Source organism: Apostichopus japonicus, chromosome 20 (genome assembly GCF_037975245.1).
Source record: "Apostichopus japonicus isolate 1M-3 chromosome 20, ASM3797524v1, whole genome shotgun sequence".
In the NCBI taxonomy this organism is placed as follows: domain Eukaryota; kingdom Metazoa; phylum Echinodermata; class Holothuroidea; order Aspidochirotida; family Stichopodidae; genus Apostichopus; species Apostichopus japonicus.
In genome coordinates this window covers 10,998,118-11,017,692 of record NC_092580.1, presented here as the reverse complement: position 1 = coordinate 11,017,692, position 19,575 = coordinate 10,998,118, and the positions used below count along the sequence as shown (strand labels likewise).

Below are 19,575 nucleotides of genomic sequence, written 5' to 3'. Positions count from 1 at the left end.
TGATCACCGGAACACACAGTAGAAGAAGCAAATGCCGATCATGTCACAAACCTCAAACGCTTTCTACAGCGGTGCAGAGAACGATCAATCAAACTAAACAAGGACAAATTTGAATACAAATGTGAGGAAGTTGCCTTTATCGGACATGTGTTGTCAAAGGAAGGCCTCAGACCTGATCCACGAAAAGTTGAGGCAATCCTGAAAATGCCCAAACCAGAAAATGTTGCAGACATACAGCGATTTGTGGGCATGGTTAAATACCTCTCCAAGTTTCTTCCAGCACTTTCGGACAAAAGCGAACCACTTCGACGTCTTACTCATAAGGACGTAGATTGGACATGGTCCATAGAACAAGATCGCGCCCTAGCAGAAATCAAACAGTTGGTTACAACAGCTCCAGTGTTGAAGTATTTCAACCCAGACAGCCAAACAGAAGGTCAAGGCGACGCTTCCGAAAAGGGACTCGGATTCTGCCTTATACAAAATGGGCAGCCAATCACATACTGCAGCAGAGCTTTAACGCCAGCTGAAACGCGATACTCTCAAATCGAGAAGGAGCTACTAGCGCAAGTATTTGGATTAGAGCGAAATCACCAATATGCATACGGCCGTCGCATTACTCTTTGGACAGATCACAAACCACTTGTAGCAATCGCAAACAAACCACTCGCCTCAGCACCAAAACGTTTGCAAAGACTCCTATTGCGTCTGTTTCAATACGACATAGAAATTCGCTACAAACCTGGAAAGGAAATGTATTTAGCCGACACGCTATCACGAGCATTTTTGAATACACAGGAACGGTCAGTGACAGAAGCGGAGACAGAAAGCATAAACATGATTGACTTTCTCCCAATCTCAAAAGCGACACAAAGAAACATGCAAGAAGCAACAGACAAAGACCCTTCTCTGAAAACAGTCAAAGACTACATTGTCCAAGGATGGCCAGAACACAAGCATTTTATACCCTACTACTTACACCCTTACTATTCAATGAGGGAAGAACTATCCGTACAAGATGGGATTGTGTTTAAAGGTCAACAATGTGTCATCCCAGAAAGCATGAGAAACGAAATCAGGAAGAAATTACACAGCGCTCATACCGGAATACAAAGTACAATTCGACGTGCAAGAGACAGTGTGTACTGGCCGGGGATGGCCAAAGATCTGAGCGATATGATAAAACTTTGCACAGTTTGCAACAAATACCAGACAATGCCACAGAAAGAACCCCTTATTTCCCACAATACCCCTGAGCGCCCATGGGAGAAAATCGGATGTGATCTTTTCACAGTTGACTCCAAGGACTATTTGTGTACTGTCGACTATTATTCAGATATTTTTGAAGTCGACCACCTATCACACAAAAAGGACTCGCAAACAGTTATCAAAATGTTGAAGAAACACTTTTCAAATCATGGCATACCCAATCAGCTGTTCTCCGACAATGGACCACCATTCAATTCAACAGAATTTAGTGAATTTTCAGACAAGTACCAATTTGATCACACAACAAGCTCACCTAGATATCCACAAAGCAACGGAAAGGTTGAAAGTGCGGTGAAAATAGCAAAGAATCTGATCAAGAAAACAAGTGAAAGTAAAGGAGATTTCTATCTTAATCTTCTCAACTGGCGAAACACTCCCACTGAAGGCTTGAACAGTTCCCCAGCTCAAAGACTGTACAGTCGAAGAACAAAAACGTTGATTCCAACCGTAAATTCCCTTCTCAAACCCAAAGTGCCAAACAACGTCAAATCAAACAAACAGAAAGCGAAAGCAAAACAAGCAAAATACTATAACAGAGGAGTAAAAGAGCTGCGCAAACTAAATAAAGGAGAAACAGTCCGTGTCAAAATTAACATTGATGACAGACAGTCCACATGGGAAAAAGCGCAAGTTCAAGAACAAGTCGATATCAGATCTTACAAAATTAGAACAGAGGATGGTCGTGAATATCGGAGGAATCGCAGGCACATAAGACCCTCCAATGAACCTTGTATCTCTGAACATGAGCTGATAAAACTGTCGCAATAAAACAAAATAGCAAACAAGCATAGCGGAAATGATCATCAGAGCAAACACAAACATAATGAAAGCAAGCAAAGCGAAAGCAAGCTTAGCGAAAACGATCAGAGTGAAAGCAAGCACAAGGAAAGCAAGCATAGCGAAAGCAAGCATAGCGAAAGCAAGCATAGCGAAAGCAATCACAGCAAAAGCAGACATAGCAAAAGCAGACAGAGCGAAAACCAAAGCCAGATAATAGCAAGTATTCCAGGACCGGAGATAAATCTACGGAGAAGCGAAAGAAACATCCGTGCACCTCAAAAATTGAACCTTTGAACTTTTATACATAACTACAGTTGTTAGTGCTGTGTAGTTTGGTTCTAAGGCCTGATTTTATACCACAGAATAATTTCAGTGTGTAGCTGATGTTAGTTTTAGACTTAGTTCTACAAAGTTATAGTTTAGGTCTTGTTCTTTTCTTATATTTTAAAAAAATATCTTCTTCTGTATCATTTGATGTATCAGTTAGAAAGACAGGATGTAAAGCAACATCAATGAAGTGAAGTAACTTTAATATTTTGTTTTTTAACTCTAAAGAAGGAAAGATGTTACGATATTGTAATAGCGCCATCTGTTAGGATCATCTGTTGATCACACCTCGTTGTTATAAACATGTGTTATTAGAACCGGAGTAGAAATATACTTGGTATTTTATTAAATACATCCTTGTAGAGTCCTTCTTTGTAAATAAGAGGCATAAAATAACACCCAGCAAGTTTACTTGGAAGGTGAAGATGATTTGAGGTGTTCACTGACTGCTGACGTTCGCCTAGGATGCGACTGACTTGGCTTACTGTATATACCGTTGATGTTGAAAATATCGGCCGATACCGATATCGCAAACGATTATCGGCGCAACATTACAAATTGCGGAAGTCAGATATAGCACTTTTGGACTTCATGTGACAATGAGAAAAAGTTATTTACTTGTCAGTTCAATCAATCTCTTATGTATTTGAACTGAAGATGGTCTTCGTACGATCTCATTCTACATTCAATCAAATTTTGAAGCCGAAATTTATGAAAGTAGTAGCCTAACTGCCAAACCAGCTTTACTACAGGCTAATTAAATGGCTGTGCTCTTAACTAAGTTACATTACATTTGATTTGGCTGATAAGTCAAGCAGATTTGGCTGGCAAATACTTAAATAATAAATGGTAAAACTTGCCATACAGTGCCCCAATGATTATTAATAGTTTACAGGGCGTGTGGAGTGTTAACCAATACAGGCCTATAAATTACTGTGTGCGGCTGTGCTATGGCCTTAAGCCTAAGGGCTACAGACCTCACATTCCCAAGTCACAAGGCCTAGTTTCACTTCAGTTTAATAAAATTACAGGACAAATAAACTATGTCTCCTCTAAAGCCAATAGTTTAATATTAATAACTAGTTCGAGCCTATGAATGGCTCTGTCACTACTTGTGCTAGTCTATTTTGTTAGTACTGTTTTTAGTTTAGTTCGGCCAAGATTTGCTAGGCCTACGCTAGTAGTATATGCGATAGCCAACTCAAGGCCAGAGCCAAATAGGCCTAAAGTTAGGCCTAAGCTGTAGTGTAAAGACTAGAGACTAGTTAGAGATGTATGGTCTAACCTAGGCTAGTCACTATAACTTGCACACTATTATCGAAAGTTTGAACGGTTAACATACCAATAAATGCAAACGTTTTCTTGTTTCACGATGATTTCAGGTGGAAAACAATGGAGACATATTGCTCTTCAGATTTGATGGAGTTTATTATTATCTATGCTATCTCGTGTACAGTATTACTGTACCTCAGCTAGTTATCGATGACTTTTTAGCAGGATAGGAAAACCCAACGATATATAGAGACAGAACTTTGCTACAGCGACAGTTCCTGACGCGAAACTGTTGCGAGATGATACAAAAATGGCGTCGCTTTACCGAAACATTCACCTTTATTCAACCAATTTAGAGCAGGGACCAGATTTTGAAGGGAAAAATTGTCTCTTTCACAATTGTCTTGTTATTGAAAAACCAAATAATAATTTTTTTGAAAATTTAGAAGAAAGTGGCTCATCTTTGGTCATTAAAATACGTCAAGCATGTATGAGCGCCACATACATTCTCTAGGTCTGAAACTCTTTGCATATCAGTGTTAATACACCTTCTGCGTTACGTTACTAACAATTACGTATACAAACACACGATGAATAAGGACGCAACTAACAGACACGGGATCATATCACAGATGAATCACGTCTTTCATGCAGTTCCAGTGCATGTCATTTACATTCAGTGACGTTTATGGCGAGCCAAATACCAGTAACTAGATCTTCCAGGGTTTTCGACCGAAAAACCTGGCTTATCTGCTGACAAACCTGGAATATCTACCGAAATGTAACCGAAATCCAGGCGCGTAGCGAGAGGGGGGGGGGCGAAGGGGGCAACCGCCCCCCCCCCCCCTTGAGCAAATTTCTGTGTATGTTTTTATGATATCGCTAGTAATTTCAAAATAGAAAATGCTTAGATGCAACTTACAAGGCCTGGGAAGTGCCATTTCCAGAGATATGTGAGGCATTTTCGGTCAAAATTTTCTTCTACGCTTCGCGCCTACTCATGGTGGCACTACGCTTAGACAGTTTCCAATGCCGAATCTACGGCTCTAATAGTTGGCCTACAGGTTCGCCCCTCCCTTGGCAAATTCCTCACTACGCGCCTGCCGAAATCGATTGATAAACCTGCATTTTCTGAGCTCCAAAACTTTGACTGGCTTGATTTTCAACCGATAACCAGGTTTATTGCCAATCTACCTTGATTATCAATAAAAAAAAATCTGGATAATCGGAGAAAAGACATGGATTATCAGAGAAAGTCATGGATATCGGTCGAGAAATTTGGGTTATCGCTCGATAGGAATTGAGGGATCGAAGTGAAGGCATCGGTGTTCATAATCACTGTAGCTATGGTAAACGAAGTTGTTTGGAAACAATTACATCACGCCTCACCTTCACAGACAGAGGTCTTTGGAGCCTATTATGGCTATCTCGGTTGTCATGATAAAATTGTATGTTCCGGACTAAGTACGGCGAGTCTCGAGTGACCACCAATCATAATAAAAATAATAATAATAATAACCAGCAGTTCTTTTACGACCCTTAGGCGACCACAAATGTGGGAGAAACCCGCAAGGGCTTATGGATTACAACTTACACGTCAGGTGGCTTCCAATTCAACATTTAACTCAAATTTAGAATTTTTTTTCAATTTAGAAAGCAATTTCAGATGGGAAAACCGTAGATTGCTCCTGGATGAAAAAAACCCACCTTACTATGACCCGGCCGGATATCGAATCCAGAACCTCTCGATTGCTAATGACAGGGTGCCTGAGGATTACTAAAGTTCCCTACAGGTATCAGAGCCGTATATTTAGATCTCTGCCCTGTATAATCCTGCACCTCCCTCATAGCATCTCATGCTAGCGTGTGGATATGCAATGCGATGTTGCATGTTTAAACGGTATGTCATGTGTCTAGCAAAATATGTGACTATCATGTGAACAGATATGAAATGCATATTTGTGTTAAAAAAAACCTAAACGGCTAATGAGCGGTTTGATAGAGAGTTACCCCATGATGAGACGTTGCATCTCCCAGATCTGTCAGAACGAAAGGTTAAAGGTCAAATTATGCAAATGCGACATTGAATTAACTCCACATACCATTACACCTGTTGTTCAGCACTATCAAAATATGTATGATTACCATAGTAACTATATCGAATAGATCAACGAAAGGTCAAACTATGACAAACGCAACTTAAACTCCAATGTCAACTTGCGCAATCTTAATATGTATGAAAAGAGATTGTCAAGTATACTAGCTGTACATCACCATGTAAGCTTAACGCAGATACAATCTCATAAATGAAGGGTACGTGTCAATTTCGAGTACGATGTAAATCATAGTCTGCACATAAGCAATTATATGGTGTGGCCATCCTGAGGTCGTTGAAGCCGACACGATGCAGGGGAACACCCGCCGGCCCGATCTCCCCCCCCCCCCTTCTCTATAATCTCCCTCCTCTACAGCAACAAAAACATAGACGTGAAATACTTAACGTATGATGAGCCATATATTAAGGCTATCATAAATTAGGTCAATGACAAGGTCTACATGCAAATTTGTGCTAATAAGTTTTTTTAAATATTTTATGTAGGGAAGGATGAGGTGGGGTAATTGCACCAAAAGACGTTTGCGTTAATTGGGATATGCGTATCCGATGTGGTTCAATTCCTCGGAAAGGCTTGTGTGTAAACCCGATCAAGCTCAATTGAAACTTTATATTTTGCTATTTTAAACTTTTAGACAAGATTTGTTAATACTCCAAATTCTCTTACTTCTGTTAACACTGAATGAAAAAAAATTGAGTAAGCTTTATTAGCTGTGTTGCAATCCGTCAATCCGCCGCTTATATAGACGACTTAAAAAGAGCCTATGTATAGCAAGTATGGTTAACACTCAGGAGTTTAGGTATTGTCAAGCCTGTACAGTACACAGTCGATACAGCTGTCGTTCTGCCAGTGTTACATTCCAGTGATCTGATGTCGAATGAACTGCAAAACCACTGTCAATAATACTCATTCCTTGAGATATCACTGTCGAAGGATGGCTACCTCAAATTCTGGACTAGCACCGAGAAGGAACTGGCAAAGCCAAATAACTTGCAGGTAGCCCACGGAGGTCGCGATCGACTATCTGATTTACACTGACTTCTAAATAAGACCTTACTTTCACACAATCGCCCAAGCCCTGCTAGTCTAGGCCTTAGTTACAGTTACGTTTGGCCAATGCTAACTTAGAACTAGAAGGCTAGATCTTACTACTGTTAACTATGCACGGAAATGAATTTCTGTGATACTAGGCCAGCACGGAGGCTCTCTCTGTGAACCCCAGCTACACAATTATACGAGACCTTTGTTGAACTTTTACATTAGGCAGTAGGCTACTAACATTAGGTCTATAGTATCATTAGTAGTATTACTATTAGTAATACATAGCCTACATGAGTTGTTTATTCAAACTAGACCTAGCTAGTGTAGAAGTAGTACTACAGTACTAGACTAGAACTAGTAGTATGGTTACTTAGTTAGGGAAATTTTCCTTGCTTTGTGCAGTTTGACTCCTGATCAATAAAAATATAATTCTCACTATTTATGGCAGAATTTGGTCAAACCAATGATGGAATCACATTCCTAAAGAGCAACTAAACAGCAAAATCAGTGAAATGATCTTCATCACCCGTATCCTTTAAAAGAACATTAGTGCCCTTAATATTGCAAATTTGCTATAAACCATCATGCTACTTAATTGGTTTCTTACTTTTTTGTTCAATTTCATGAATAAAAAAGGCCATTCGAAATACAAACTGCCACTGTGTTGTTCAGACTGAGTTGGTAACAGTTAGCTTAAATATTCATGATCATTGTTTCCTTAGCAAGGCTAATTTTAGCCTCAACTAGCCTAGGTAAGAAGACCAGATGATAGATGTAGGCTTAGGTTGCTTTGGACACAGTTTGGAAAACGATCACCTTTTATTTTCCTGTGAAGTGTCAATAGAAGGGAGATGTATGTATCACATATATACAGTAGATTCAGACCACTCTTTTATTTTCTCCTGGTCATCTTCATTTAGCTGACATAAACTATCAACACAATAGGGTATGTCCTTCCTGTTTATCTGGTCTTAGGGGTAGCGTTCAGGTTTAGCTGGCGAGAATTACTACTCTAGCTTTTTCCCACTGGTGCTTCTTTTGTTGGCTGTTTGTGTGGTCAGGGATTTATCTTAAGCTTTGTTTGCTGGAAAGTATAAATTGATGCAGGGAAGCTTTCTCCACAGAGTTACTCCAGCTTCCTCTTTGTGATACTTGCTTTACATTTTACTCTTATACTGTACTTAACTTCATTACTTTGCATTTTACTTTATTTACACAGTACTGTACTGTTATCCATCTATTGGGAATACATTATAATAGTGTTGGATCTCTTCAATAATGATTTTACTAGAAATCTTACTCTACTTGTGTTGTGTTTATTATGCATCCCCTGATATCTATGCATGAATTTAAATGTTTGACTTTTCAACACAACCAGGCCAAAGTTACAGCCTTGTTTAGGCGTGTCTTACACAATAATTCAGTGTCTTTTGATAACAGTTGAAGACAATGTTCAAAGGTTGATAGAGATATCATATTTGACAATAACTTGACAAAGAAATTTATAATAAAGTCCTAAATGCAAAAAATAAACTCATCCTATCATAACATGTTAGAATGTTTTAATCGGTTATTGTATTATATGGAAAATACCCACAACCATGCATATCTGCTTTATAAGTCAGCTCTACCGGTTGAAAGTATTCACACAGGAGACTTGTAGATACCACTGTACGACTACCCATAATGAATTCATGGTTAAAACACTGAAACTTTGTACAGTAGGTATGAATAAATGCATGAATTATTGGGACTTCTTTTGTGCTGTAAGTGCAGATCAACTCTGCAGTAAAGTTGGCCTGTCATAAGACAGGCTCATCCCAACTTCAATTGAGTCCCAAGTTTGTTCAACTTACAAGTATGATCATACAACATAAATCAAGATCCTGTGTATTCTATCCAGTATATATTTGTATTCTTTCAGTTTAGCCTGATCTGATTTGACTGACATTGCAAAGACTGCTTTCCACCTGTGAAGAGATAAAATCCAATCTTTTCTCAGCCAGTCATCATTGGCCTACAATACCTTTCAGGGTCATATTGTGTCAGCTTATTTATGAACCTGGATCTGTCAAAGCTGAGATATTTATGTACAACACATCATGTTGTTTCACCATTCAGCCTATATTGCCAAATTTATGTCGGTTATCCCCTGAGGCTTTTTGCAAGGGTTTGAATGATGTTGATAGAGTTTCTTACAATTTTTTAAAATTTTTAAATTTCTTACAAATACCTTCCAGGTCCATATTGTATCAGTTTATTTATGAACATGGATCTGTCAAAGCTGAGATATTTATGTACAACAAATCATCTTGTTTCACCATTCGCTTTATATTGCCAAATTTTGGTTATTACCCTAAAGCTTTTTCGCAAGGGTTTGAAAGATGATGATAATTCTGACTACTTCCACTGTCTATGCAATATATGCTGTAATCAAACATGAGGAGACTGTACAGTACATTGTGTGTGATTTTGATTAAAACAAAAGCGTAAACAGTAACATGCATAATGTCCTGTACAAGTTTGACAGAGGTTACAAAACTTGTACTATAGATATACATCTCCCAGACTCACGTCATATCGTATCTTTGTACTTTAAACATCTGTCCTTTATGAACCTTTTTTCACATTTTTTCGTTTTGGGGTTTTATATCTACATCATATCCCTTTCTATTTTTCTTTTCTTTTCTTGTGATGTTTTTCAGGTATTTCATCCACGGCCTCTGCAAGGCAGGTAAAACTTGCAACTATGCCCACGACAGATCAAACACTGAAGACAAAGTCTGTAAATATTACAAAGATGGTAAATGTTTCTACGGGGAAAATTGCAAGTGAGTATAGAACTGTATCTATTGTAGAACTCTGCAGGGAGTCAGGAATGTGTGGAGGAGAAAATGTCTAGGTTATAGTACTAGTACTATACCCTTGTGGTCAGCATTTGATTACCCTCTGGACACTGGCTTGTTGACCTGCTCGGCAAACTGAGTGCTTTTATTATTTTTAAGTAGCTTGTTGTGTTTGTACATTAAACCTGACACACAAGTAAATGGTTACTAATTACCTCTAACTTGCATATAAATCTGTGGGCGGAAGTAGTTATCGAGCTGTCGAGCGATAAGGTTCATTTATGATTTGATGGCCTCATCTTGGGTTGGGAAAGTGATTCTCATCACAATTTACACAATACCTTTTTTCACATCGGTGGAAGACGAGGTTAAACGTGTAGTAAGTCCAACTTTTTTTTTTATCTTCATCTTTTCTTCCTCCATCAGATTTTCACATGAAAGTCCTGCTTCAAAGCCAAAACCTGCCAAAGCTGTAAGCAAAAGAACTAAACTTGCCCCGTTGCGATCATCTCCTACACCGCCTCCACCATTTAAACTGACACCGCTCAAAGCCGGTGGAAAGACCGAACCTGTACAATTCCCCGAGAATGAGTTCAGTTTCGAAAGCGTGATCGACGTCCCAGAGTTTATACCAGGCCAGCCATACAAGGGATCCCCCAATGGTTTGAAATTTTCATCTTTCCTTATCCCGTTAAACATTCTTCTCTGTGGACGGAGTAGTGATGAACAGAATAATTGTGTCTCTTTATATAAAATTTAGAGTTTTAGTTTGTCTAAAATATTTGTTTTTTTTTTTTTAAAAGGCTGGAATTTAGAAGGGTTTTCCTGCCAAATCGCTAGTTGTGAGATGTAGTATAAACTGCCTGCCAGATTTTGTCATATAGTCGTATAGCGACAATTCAAGATCATTCATATCTCACAATGTTCCAGGTCAACCTAAACATAGGTTGCCATTCAATAAATTACAGACAATTCCTGTTCTACTCGAGTCAGCAGGTTTTTTGCCTCAATGCCAAGTTCCTCATTTTCATAATATCGAAATAAAATCACTTTGAAATGTAACCTACCACACTTCTATCTCGGCTAGTAATGCATTGCCTCCTTCATCTGGGGCTGAATCTATTTAAAAAAAATTGTCTTTTTTTGTTGATAATAGTTATTAGCTAGTAAACCCATCTTTATGGACAAAGGGAAAAAAATCCCCAGGGTAAAGTTTCTTGTCATTGCATTAGTAATTCTGGTGGAAAGTGGAAATGGCAGTTAAGAGATATAACCAGCTACTCCTTCCAATGGGGAATGTGTAGTCTGGAAATAAAAGAAGACTTTTCACCAGGTCAGTAATGTCTCATGATAAACTCTTTGTTTTGCAGTCCCATCCAGTTATTCCTCTGCTGCCAAGAAGTCCAACCCGAACGCCCCAGAGGAAGAAACTCCGAACGGTACCATCAGCAGTAAGGATATTCTCTGTCCTTTTGCCATCAAGGGTACTTGTAGGTATGGCGATAATTGCTGCTACACCCACGGCAAAGTCTGCGAATTCTGCAACATGGCCTGCCTGCACCCCTTTGAATCGGAACAGAACCAACAGCATAAAGAAGTGAGTACTGCTGAGGATTTTAAAATATGTATGCTGTACTAAACAGACTTTTTTATTTCGGTTGATTCAGTCCTTTTACAGACAGGAAGGAGAGTGGGGATGGGGTGAGGGGATGGGGGATGGGGTGGGGGAGGGAGGGAGGGAGTAGGTTACTCACTACAAACATGTAATATTTACTCTACATTTTAATTTGTCATGGTTGATGCTGATACCTAGCTGGCTTTTAATTTATCCGGATGGACCTCCCTTTTTTCTGGGTTGGTGTGCAGGGGAGACGGTGTTAGTGATACTGCGATTGAAAGAAACAATATTTCAGCAAATTGGCTTTCCAACCATACTACAGACACTGACACCAAGAAGTGTTGGGGGGGGGGGGGTTCATGGTCAATTCTCAGTGGTAGGATCACCTGTTCTTTTTCTCTCCATCCAATAGGAATGTATTAAGAACCACGAGGTGTCCATGAAAGAATCCTTTGACCTCCAGAGGAGCGAAGCGGTCAGCTGCAGTATCTGCATGGAGATCGTCCTGGAGAAGACTAACCACAAAGATCAAAAGTTTGGCATCCTCACAAACTGCACGCACGCCTTCTGCCTCGAGTGTATACGTAAATGGCGTTCGTCGAAGGAGTGCGAGAAGAAAGTCGTCAGGTGAGATTCTGAAATTTAAAGGGAGGCAAAAAGTACAAGATCTAGCTGTGTCATATTTGATAGTTTTTTTAAGGAAGGATTATAAGGCACCTGGCAACATTATCCATTGCAGTAGCCAACTGGCAAGAGCTGGCACTAGGAGAGATGACAAGTGTGTAACCAGGTTTGCAAATGAAACAACATTGAAAAATTTCATTTAAAATTTTGTGGGACACAAAAGTATGTATGTAGGATCGAACGATTAATAAATCACGGAATGGGAGTCTTGGATGTGGATTAAGGGTTATACCGAATGTGTAACAACTACGGTATGACATAGTATAAAGGAAAGTACAAACCGGTTGCAAATTTTGATGTTGTTGCTCGTTGTTTCTTGTTCTGCAGAGCATGCCCGGTATGCAGAGTACCATCTAACTTTGTCTGCCCGAGCGAATTTTGGATCGAAGATAAAGAAGAGAAACAGGTCTTGATAGATAAGTACAAGGATGCTTTGAGGTGAGTACCATCTTCCTTATTGTTATGTGGTGGAGGGGGGGGATTGAGAGGGGAAGGAAGGAAGGAGGGGGTGATGTGGGAAGAATTGGTATGCGAGATGTTTAAGCAGAACATTTGGGCGCTGGGCAAAAATTTTGATTCCTTTTCCGAAGTGCCTACATCCAAAGTGCCCACGCTATAAGTGGCCCTCACTACGTCACCCCTTGGAAAATATTAATCTCAACATTTTTCAAACTTCACATGCTAATACCTTTATTGCATGTGTTCAATGACACAGGCCCTACGTTATGCATATTAGCACTATGATGAGGGGTTTTGGATTGTGTATGGTGTTGGGAGGGGGCCATATGCCACGTGAGTTGCTTTCAAAAATGACACCATGCATGTAATAGGTAATCATATCTGTTCCCCTCTCCACCCCCTTCCTTTATTCTCCCAGATGGAAACAATTTTACGTGAACCATTTCCGAAATATCGTTTAGTATTTAAAGTTGGTATCGCAAGATGAGCATTTACAGATAAAGACTTGTCATAATTGTCCAACTGCTGCAAAAGTCCATTTTAAGTTTGGTGAATATATCTTAACTTAGGAGGTCGCCTAGAAAAGGTTGACACCGGCAGAAGACGATGTCTGGTCGTGTTCGTCCCGACACAGTAGTACATACTTTTTTCAGCGAACATTTTTCCCGTTTCGTCTCCAGCAAAAAGGATTGCAAGTACTTCAACGAGGGGAGAGGCGAGTGTCCGTTCGGCGCAAACTGTTTCTATCGCCACGCCTATAAAGACGGGACGCTGCAGGACCGATCCAAAGCCGTCCGCAGGTACGGCAACGCGAACGGCAGGCTGACCACCCACCACCCCGTCAGCCTCTGGGACTTCCTGGAGGAGCGGGAAGACTGGGACAGCGACGACGACGACTTCTTCCTCTTCGGGCCCAGCTGGGATGACTTTGAGGACAGCGACTACGAGGACTACCTGTTCTACCGGAATCTGTTCGGGGGCAGCGACTCGGACGACGACGACAGCGTGGAGGACCTCATGCTGGGGATCAACATGCTGGGCCTGACCCTGGTAGGGGCCGCGGCAGCGACTCTGGGACGGGGGCGAGAGGAGCACAGGAGCCGCGAGGAGAACACGACGACGTCTCGGAGCAGAGAAGAGGAAGCGGAAGACGAGAACGATTGCGGCTCGGACACCAGCTGAAGAAGTAGGCGGAGGTCGGAGCGGCGAGGTAGAATCTTCATTTCCAGTTCATCTCAGGTGATTATTATCAGTTTTTAGACGGTGGATAAATCTGCGAGAATTTTGTGGTGCTAACTGACGTCATCATCTGAAAGGCTTTCATCCGACTGGAATCTGTCTGGTATCGTAGCTACGGATATGCGACGATTCCTTCGAATCCGAAACGAAATCAGTAGTGGTATCGTGGCCGATATGAAATGCTTGCAAGAGATTAGAAGGAGGAATTAGTTAAGAGGGAGTATTCATTAACAAATTTAACCAGACGAGTACAGTACAGATTGACTGATTATGCCCTGATAGGGGGAATGGTTTCATCCTAAATTAGGACTCTATAAGGTTTTTGAAATCAAAAGGTCATCTCATTTGACATTTTCTCAAGATTTTTTCGGGTGTACAGGCATCCACCAAAATAATGCAATTTTTTTTATTACTTCATAGAGAAAAATAGAATGGTAATAACTGAAAAAAATAATAATAATAGTAAAAGGGTTAACACACTTACAAAAAAAATTAAGAAAAAAAAATTAAGGGTTATATGAAAAATTAAGGTAATAAAAAACAAAGGAAGAAGAAGAAGAAGAAGAAAGTGGCCGATTAATTATAATCGTTATAATAATTACAGTTGTAGTTAGCAGTGCAGAAACATTGTATATGCATGTATTAGTGATTTATTGAATTAATGATATAGCTTGAAAAACTGAGTTTAGTGGAATAGATGAAAGAAAGGGTAAGGGCTTCCTTTTGGGGTTTGTATGTCATAGTTACCTTTACTTTAGGATACTAACCTTTATTGGCATAGAACCTCACCCTCCCTTCACTTCCCATTCACCCCCCCCCCTCATCAGAAAGGTCAAGGTATGTTAGGTTAGTCAATCACTTCTGTTCTGTTGTGTGTTGTTTTGTTGTTTTACTTAGTCTAGACAGCCTATCACATCTAGCACACACCCATTTTTTCTGCCACTGAGGTTTTTGATTTCTCAATGACAAGTTAGAATTGTGCGTCAACTTTTTACCAAATGTTTGAAAGACCCTAATTAATATAGGCACGGTGTATTGAAACTTAGTTATCGATAAAAAAGCATATTCGACAAGTTTTCTTTTTGCATCTCCTCAGAGATTATTAATGCCATTCAAAGTAGACAACAATTTAGCAGAACTTTCAAGACTTCACATTTTCAGCACTAGTCATGCTTCTGTCAACCTTTGAAAGGAAATTGCTAAAAATATAACTAAATAAAAACAAATGAAATCTATATTTATTGTTGTTAAAATAGAACTAAAAAATAACTTAAAACTTAAATAACTTAACTAAAAAATAAAATAGTTAAAATAGAACTAAAAAATAAAAAAGTTTTTCTTTCTTTGTTATTGTATAAAGTTCACTTCGATACCACCTGTAGTCTAAGTTATTTGATTATTGATAAATGGTTCTTTGCCTAACAGCCACTACTGTAGCAAATGCCTAAAGAGAATTTGTTACATCGTAGTAACACCATCAGGACTAGAATTTTGCCAATTTTAGCCACTTTGCTACAAAATGCAAGTGCTTAAATGAATCTACTGACCAAACCAAAATCAAGTCCCTCACTGTCATTTTCCTGAATTACAAGCTTTACACATCAGTAAACCGTACCAGGCATTTTTTAAGATATTTGCTGATAGTAATCCCTAATACAGGGCTTACGTTAGGTACGGAAACAATGATAGCAATTCTTCAGCTGATGCCTGTTTATCCACCTATCGTGTGGTTATGTTCTTAATGTCTACCGGCAGACAAAATTCTAGTGCCATCCACTGACAAACCATCTACTGGCAAACCAGGGAAATCCACTGACATTTGGCCAGTAAATAGCCCACATTATGAGGCCTGCACATGGTTTTAAAGATGGGTTGGTGTAGTCAATACGGTCTAAGTGCTGGTGCAAAGATTCATTGCACTGTGATGTGCCAATGTTGTTCATAATGTATGGAAGTACATTGTGCATTAACTTGTGAATGATGTCAAAGTCAACGTCAAAAATACATATTTGTATAAATGAGGGTGCATTATGTTTTAAGAGTAAACGTCCCATTTTTGTTGTTTACTACAAAATACATCGCTTATTAATGAAAAATAAATTATGTATAAATGTCAGAATACGTTAAATATTGACAGTAAAGTACATTTTGTTTTAACCACAAAAATACTCTACATATTAATGACAAAATATGTTACGTATTGATACATATTAATGACAAAATATGTTACGTATTGACAGCAATACATCAGTTATAGGTAAGTTGATGTGTTTCTCCACTACTCATCCATACCATTAATATCTTTGTGCCTATGGGTAACAATTCCAATACCAATAAACCTCCCTCGATGCATTAAACCATGTTTACTCTGCACTTATGAATATATTTTCCCATTAAGTACTGCAAAATTTAGCCAAAATAAAAAATTCAATCTTTTTAATTGATTATAAAAAAAGAGTATATTTATCCCTTATTTATCCCTGCAATTGGTGGCAAATAATGTCTCTGTGTGAAGATCAGCTACTTTGGGGGAAAATGGGAAATGCATAGAGTGTAAAACTTGAACTATTGATTGTATTGTTATGTAGAACTTCATTGGTTCTGCAGAAAACAGGAAACTTAGCATCTCCATTTACAAATGGTTAGTTCGTAAATATTAAATTAATATAATCGAAGATGAACGTTACCTGACGACTTGATTCTAAAGCACGAATAAGTTTTCTTCTGCAACGATTAACCACATTTTTCTTTCTTATCTCTGTGACCTTTCACCTCTATATTTATTATTAAATTATTCGAGTCTATCAAACGGGTCGGTCATAGCCAAAAAATGTTCATTTGGTAATTTTCGTCGGCGGTATATAACTTCCGTAGAAGTTTGTGAGGTTTTCACCTCCAAGCCCTCTATGTATAAGCTTGTTAGTTTATTAAGCAATAATTAATGACAAAAAACAAAAACCTGTTTCATATTTGAGATGTATTTTTCTTGGTTGGGGGACTGAAGGGGAGGGGTGTGGGGATGGGGTGTTGGGATGGGAAGATATCTAGAAAGTTATTTGTTCTGGTGGGAAGAAAAGGGTTTCATATATGACTTGTAGTGATAAACAATTGATTTATTAGTGGTATGCACTTTCCACCTTAATCTCTGAAAGGTGTTCAGCACTGCTCATATATGTCACCATGGCTACACTGTCACTTTATCATTCATTTGTGGGAAGAGACTAGGACAGTGAATGTACTCAGTTTATATATATGATGATGCTTCTATGTTGGGACTTTTTGTGCTCTGGACCTCTGTCTAGAGACCCTAACTTCTTTCTCTTTTTAACCTTTCTTCTTGCCTGTACCAGCTACCTATAAAGAAAGTTAACTTTCAAATTTCATTTTAGGGGATATGGTATAATGATTGGTGCATTTTTGTAATTATAATATAGGGTGGCAGTGAATGCCACATGTTCAGTTTTCTTCACATTATGGTGTTGTTGGCTGATTGCTTTTGATGAATACCGTTCAAAGGCTAATTCCCTCAAGTTGTTTGTGGTGGGGGAAAGGAGTAGGTGGGGGTCGGGCTAATCATTGATGGCCTGCTTTCTGTAACCACTGGTTTATGGTAAACTATACTAGGCAATCACCCATGAATGTTAGTGCGTTATAAATGCAGTCTGCTATTAATGTGTGGTGTTTGTCGGTTTCGATTATGTGTCAGGAGACGCATAGATGCCATACTGCTATTTGACGTACTCCCTGTCGTGAGTTGGTCGGTATAACTGAAATAAAACAAAGATCTTCGTAGGGCCTATGATCCAATCGAAAGGGGAGTTTGACTGGCCCAAAGCCTGGTGTTCTATACACTAAAACCCAACACATCTCTCCCCTTAAGTGTAAATATTTGTCATTTTTTGTTGTTTTTCCACTTTTTTGTACAATCATATCAGCATAAGTAAGACAGTTTGGTTGGCTGAGGGGGGCAACCAGAAAATTAAAGAAAAACCTGTTACAAATTAGGTTGTGTCGACATCAACATGTTTTTTTTTTCAATACATAAATGAATTACATTGTACTATTTATTATAACACATAGGCAGTATGGTACTTAGTCTCTACTCCACCAATTTTTTTTTCTTCTTTTCTTTCTTCGTTTTCTTGCCATCAAAATTTCACTGTCAAATTTTTACCCAACTCGAAAGTGCAAACACGTCTTCCATGTATAAGTTTTGTTTAAATTTGTTTAAAATTCATCGTAAGTTACTGAACCGGTACGATATAAGCCCGAATCGATTCTTCCGATTCATATCGACTGATTCTTGTCTATTTAACATGCAACACGGCTCTGTGGATCGTTGGGTCAAAGGTCGAGCAATCGTCTTAAACTTCACCGAATATTCAAACTAAAGTCTTTCTCTCCCAAGTTTCTTGGGCATGCTTCACACTGATTGTTTTGTCAATGGTCGGTTAGAATTTTTTATTTTCCAAAGCTTCAAGTCAACATTGTCTTATTTACACAGGTAGTATAAGCAACTACTGTACAATAACAATTTGTTTTCCTTTTCAAGTCAGAGAGACCAGACGATCGGTCAGCAACTACCTTTGAAAGATCTTCAACTGTATTGGTGTTACTGCATCCTATTGAGATTTTATTTTCAGTTGTTTAATATGTGAGCAACCCCGAAAACACATGAGTTGTCTAAGTTTACGATTCTTAACTTCTGAACAGAAGCAAGTTTAAGACGTAGTTGAGATACTCATGGAAAATCGATTTGGAAACTTCTGGTAATCTTCAGCATGCTAAAAATAAAATTGAGGTTTGCAAAGGTGACTTCAAATACTGGAAACCCTACTGTGTGCTGTATAGTCACTGTAGCCATGAGGGGAATATTTAACGGTTTATAGTTTATTCCGAATAAACGGGGGATTGTTTGGTCGCATCAGGACCGTTATCGAAGGTCAGATACTTTTAGTTTACTGTCCTCTAGTGTAGTCTGCTGATGTAACTGTCTGTACAATGTGTTTAATATATAACATACATTTACAGTGCTGTGACATTTACTCTTTGCACGACTGATGTGTCATCTGCTGAAACTATGAGCGAACACATTTATAAGTTACGACATGATTGATGTACAATTTACAGTTTATAAATGGTTGGATGTCGTGACTATCCGGTCAATCCAGGTTTGACCGAAATTTGAGTCGTTGTTAAAAGGTCATCATCTCTTGTATTTATGTACAAAAGTTCAAGGATGCAATGTTGTGTATCTTCACACAAGACAACTGTGTTAACAAACAGTTTTTCTTTGATCTGGATCTGATCCATTTCAGAATGATCCAGATCAGATCTACTGTACAGAGGTCCTTATAGTTTATCTTCCAGAGAATTTGAAAAGAAAAAAAAAAGGAAGGAAGGAAGACCATGGACTAGAAAGTTGTTAGTAACATTTCCTTGCTTTTCAAAATGTTTTGAGAGTTGACAGTATTTTGCCATTCATTCTATTTACTCTGTGGATTATACACTTCACACGATACCACCCCTTTTAAAGTTCAATGCATGTCTGTAGATGAAATATGATACTTGTTCCTTTGAAGCAAAATAAAAATTTTCTTAAATTGCATCAATTGTGTTAAACCTTTGTTTTTTGATACTTTGTGAAAGTGTTTTATGTATTTTGACTGCATATGACAGTTTCTCAGTATATTTCAATCTTGGAGACAAACATATACCTGTTGCATAGAGGGGAGGGGGGGGGGGATGATGAGGGTTTCTTTTGCTGATTAATATTTATCAAACTCTATTACTTTCACAATTCATCATTTACAATAAATGTTTAAACTTGTACAAATGATTCACAAACCTTTATTGTTCGAAATATAATAGGTGCATTTGTCAACATGTAAAACGTTACATGAAAATGAGAAAGAATAGAAAACGG

At 38.7% G+C, this 19,575-nt stretch overlaps 2 protein-coding genes across 2 annotated transcripts in view; one reads left to right on the top strand and one right to left on the bottom strand.

The window, feature by feature from the left end:
• Positions 1-4,141, bottom strand: part of LOC139961061 (magnesium transporter NIPA2-like) — a 40,907-nt gene extending 36,766 nt beyond the window's left edge. The window contains exon 1 of the mRNA XM_071959905.1: positions 3,719-4,141. The gene's annotated coding sequence lies outside the window, so the exon portion shown is untranslated. The remainder of the gene's footprint in view (positions 1-3,718) is intronic.
• A 2,186-nt stretch (positions 4,142-6,327) lies between these two features.
• LOC139962195 (probable E3 ubiquitin-protein ligase makorin-1) lies at positions 6,328-19,257 on the top strand. The gene is made up of 7 exons (XM_071962179.1): positions 6,328-6,758; positions 9,509-9,634; positions 10,076-10,311; positions 11,020-11,246; positions 11,680-11,894; positions 12,279-12,389; positions 13,091-19,257. The coding sequence occupies exons 1-7, from the start codon at positions 6,640-6,642 to the stop codon at positions 13,590-13,592; spliced, it is 1,536 nt and encodes a 511-aa protein (XP_071818280.1). The 5' UTR covers positions 6,328-6,639; the 3' UTR covers positions 13,593-19,257.
• The last annotated feature ends 318 nt before the right edge of the window (positions 19,258-19,575 follow it).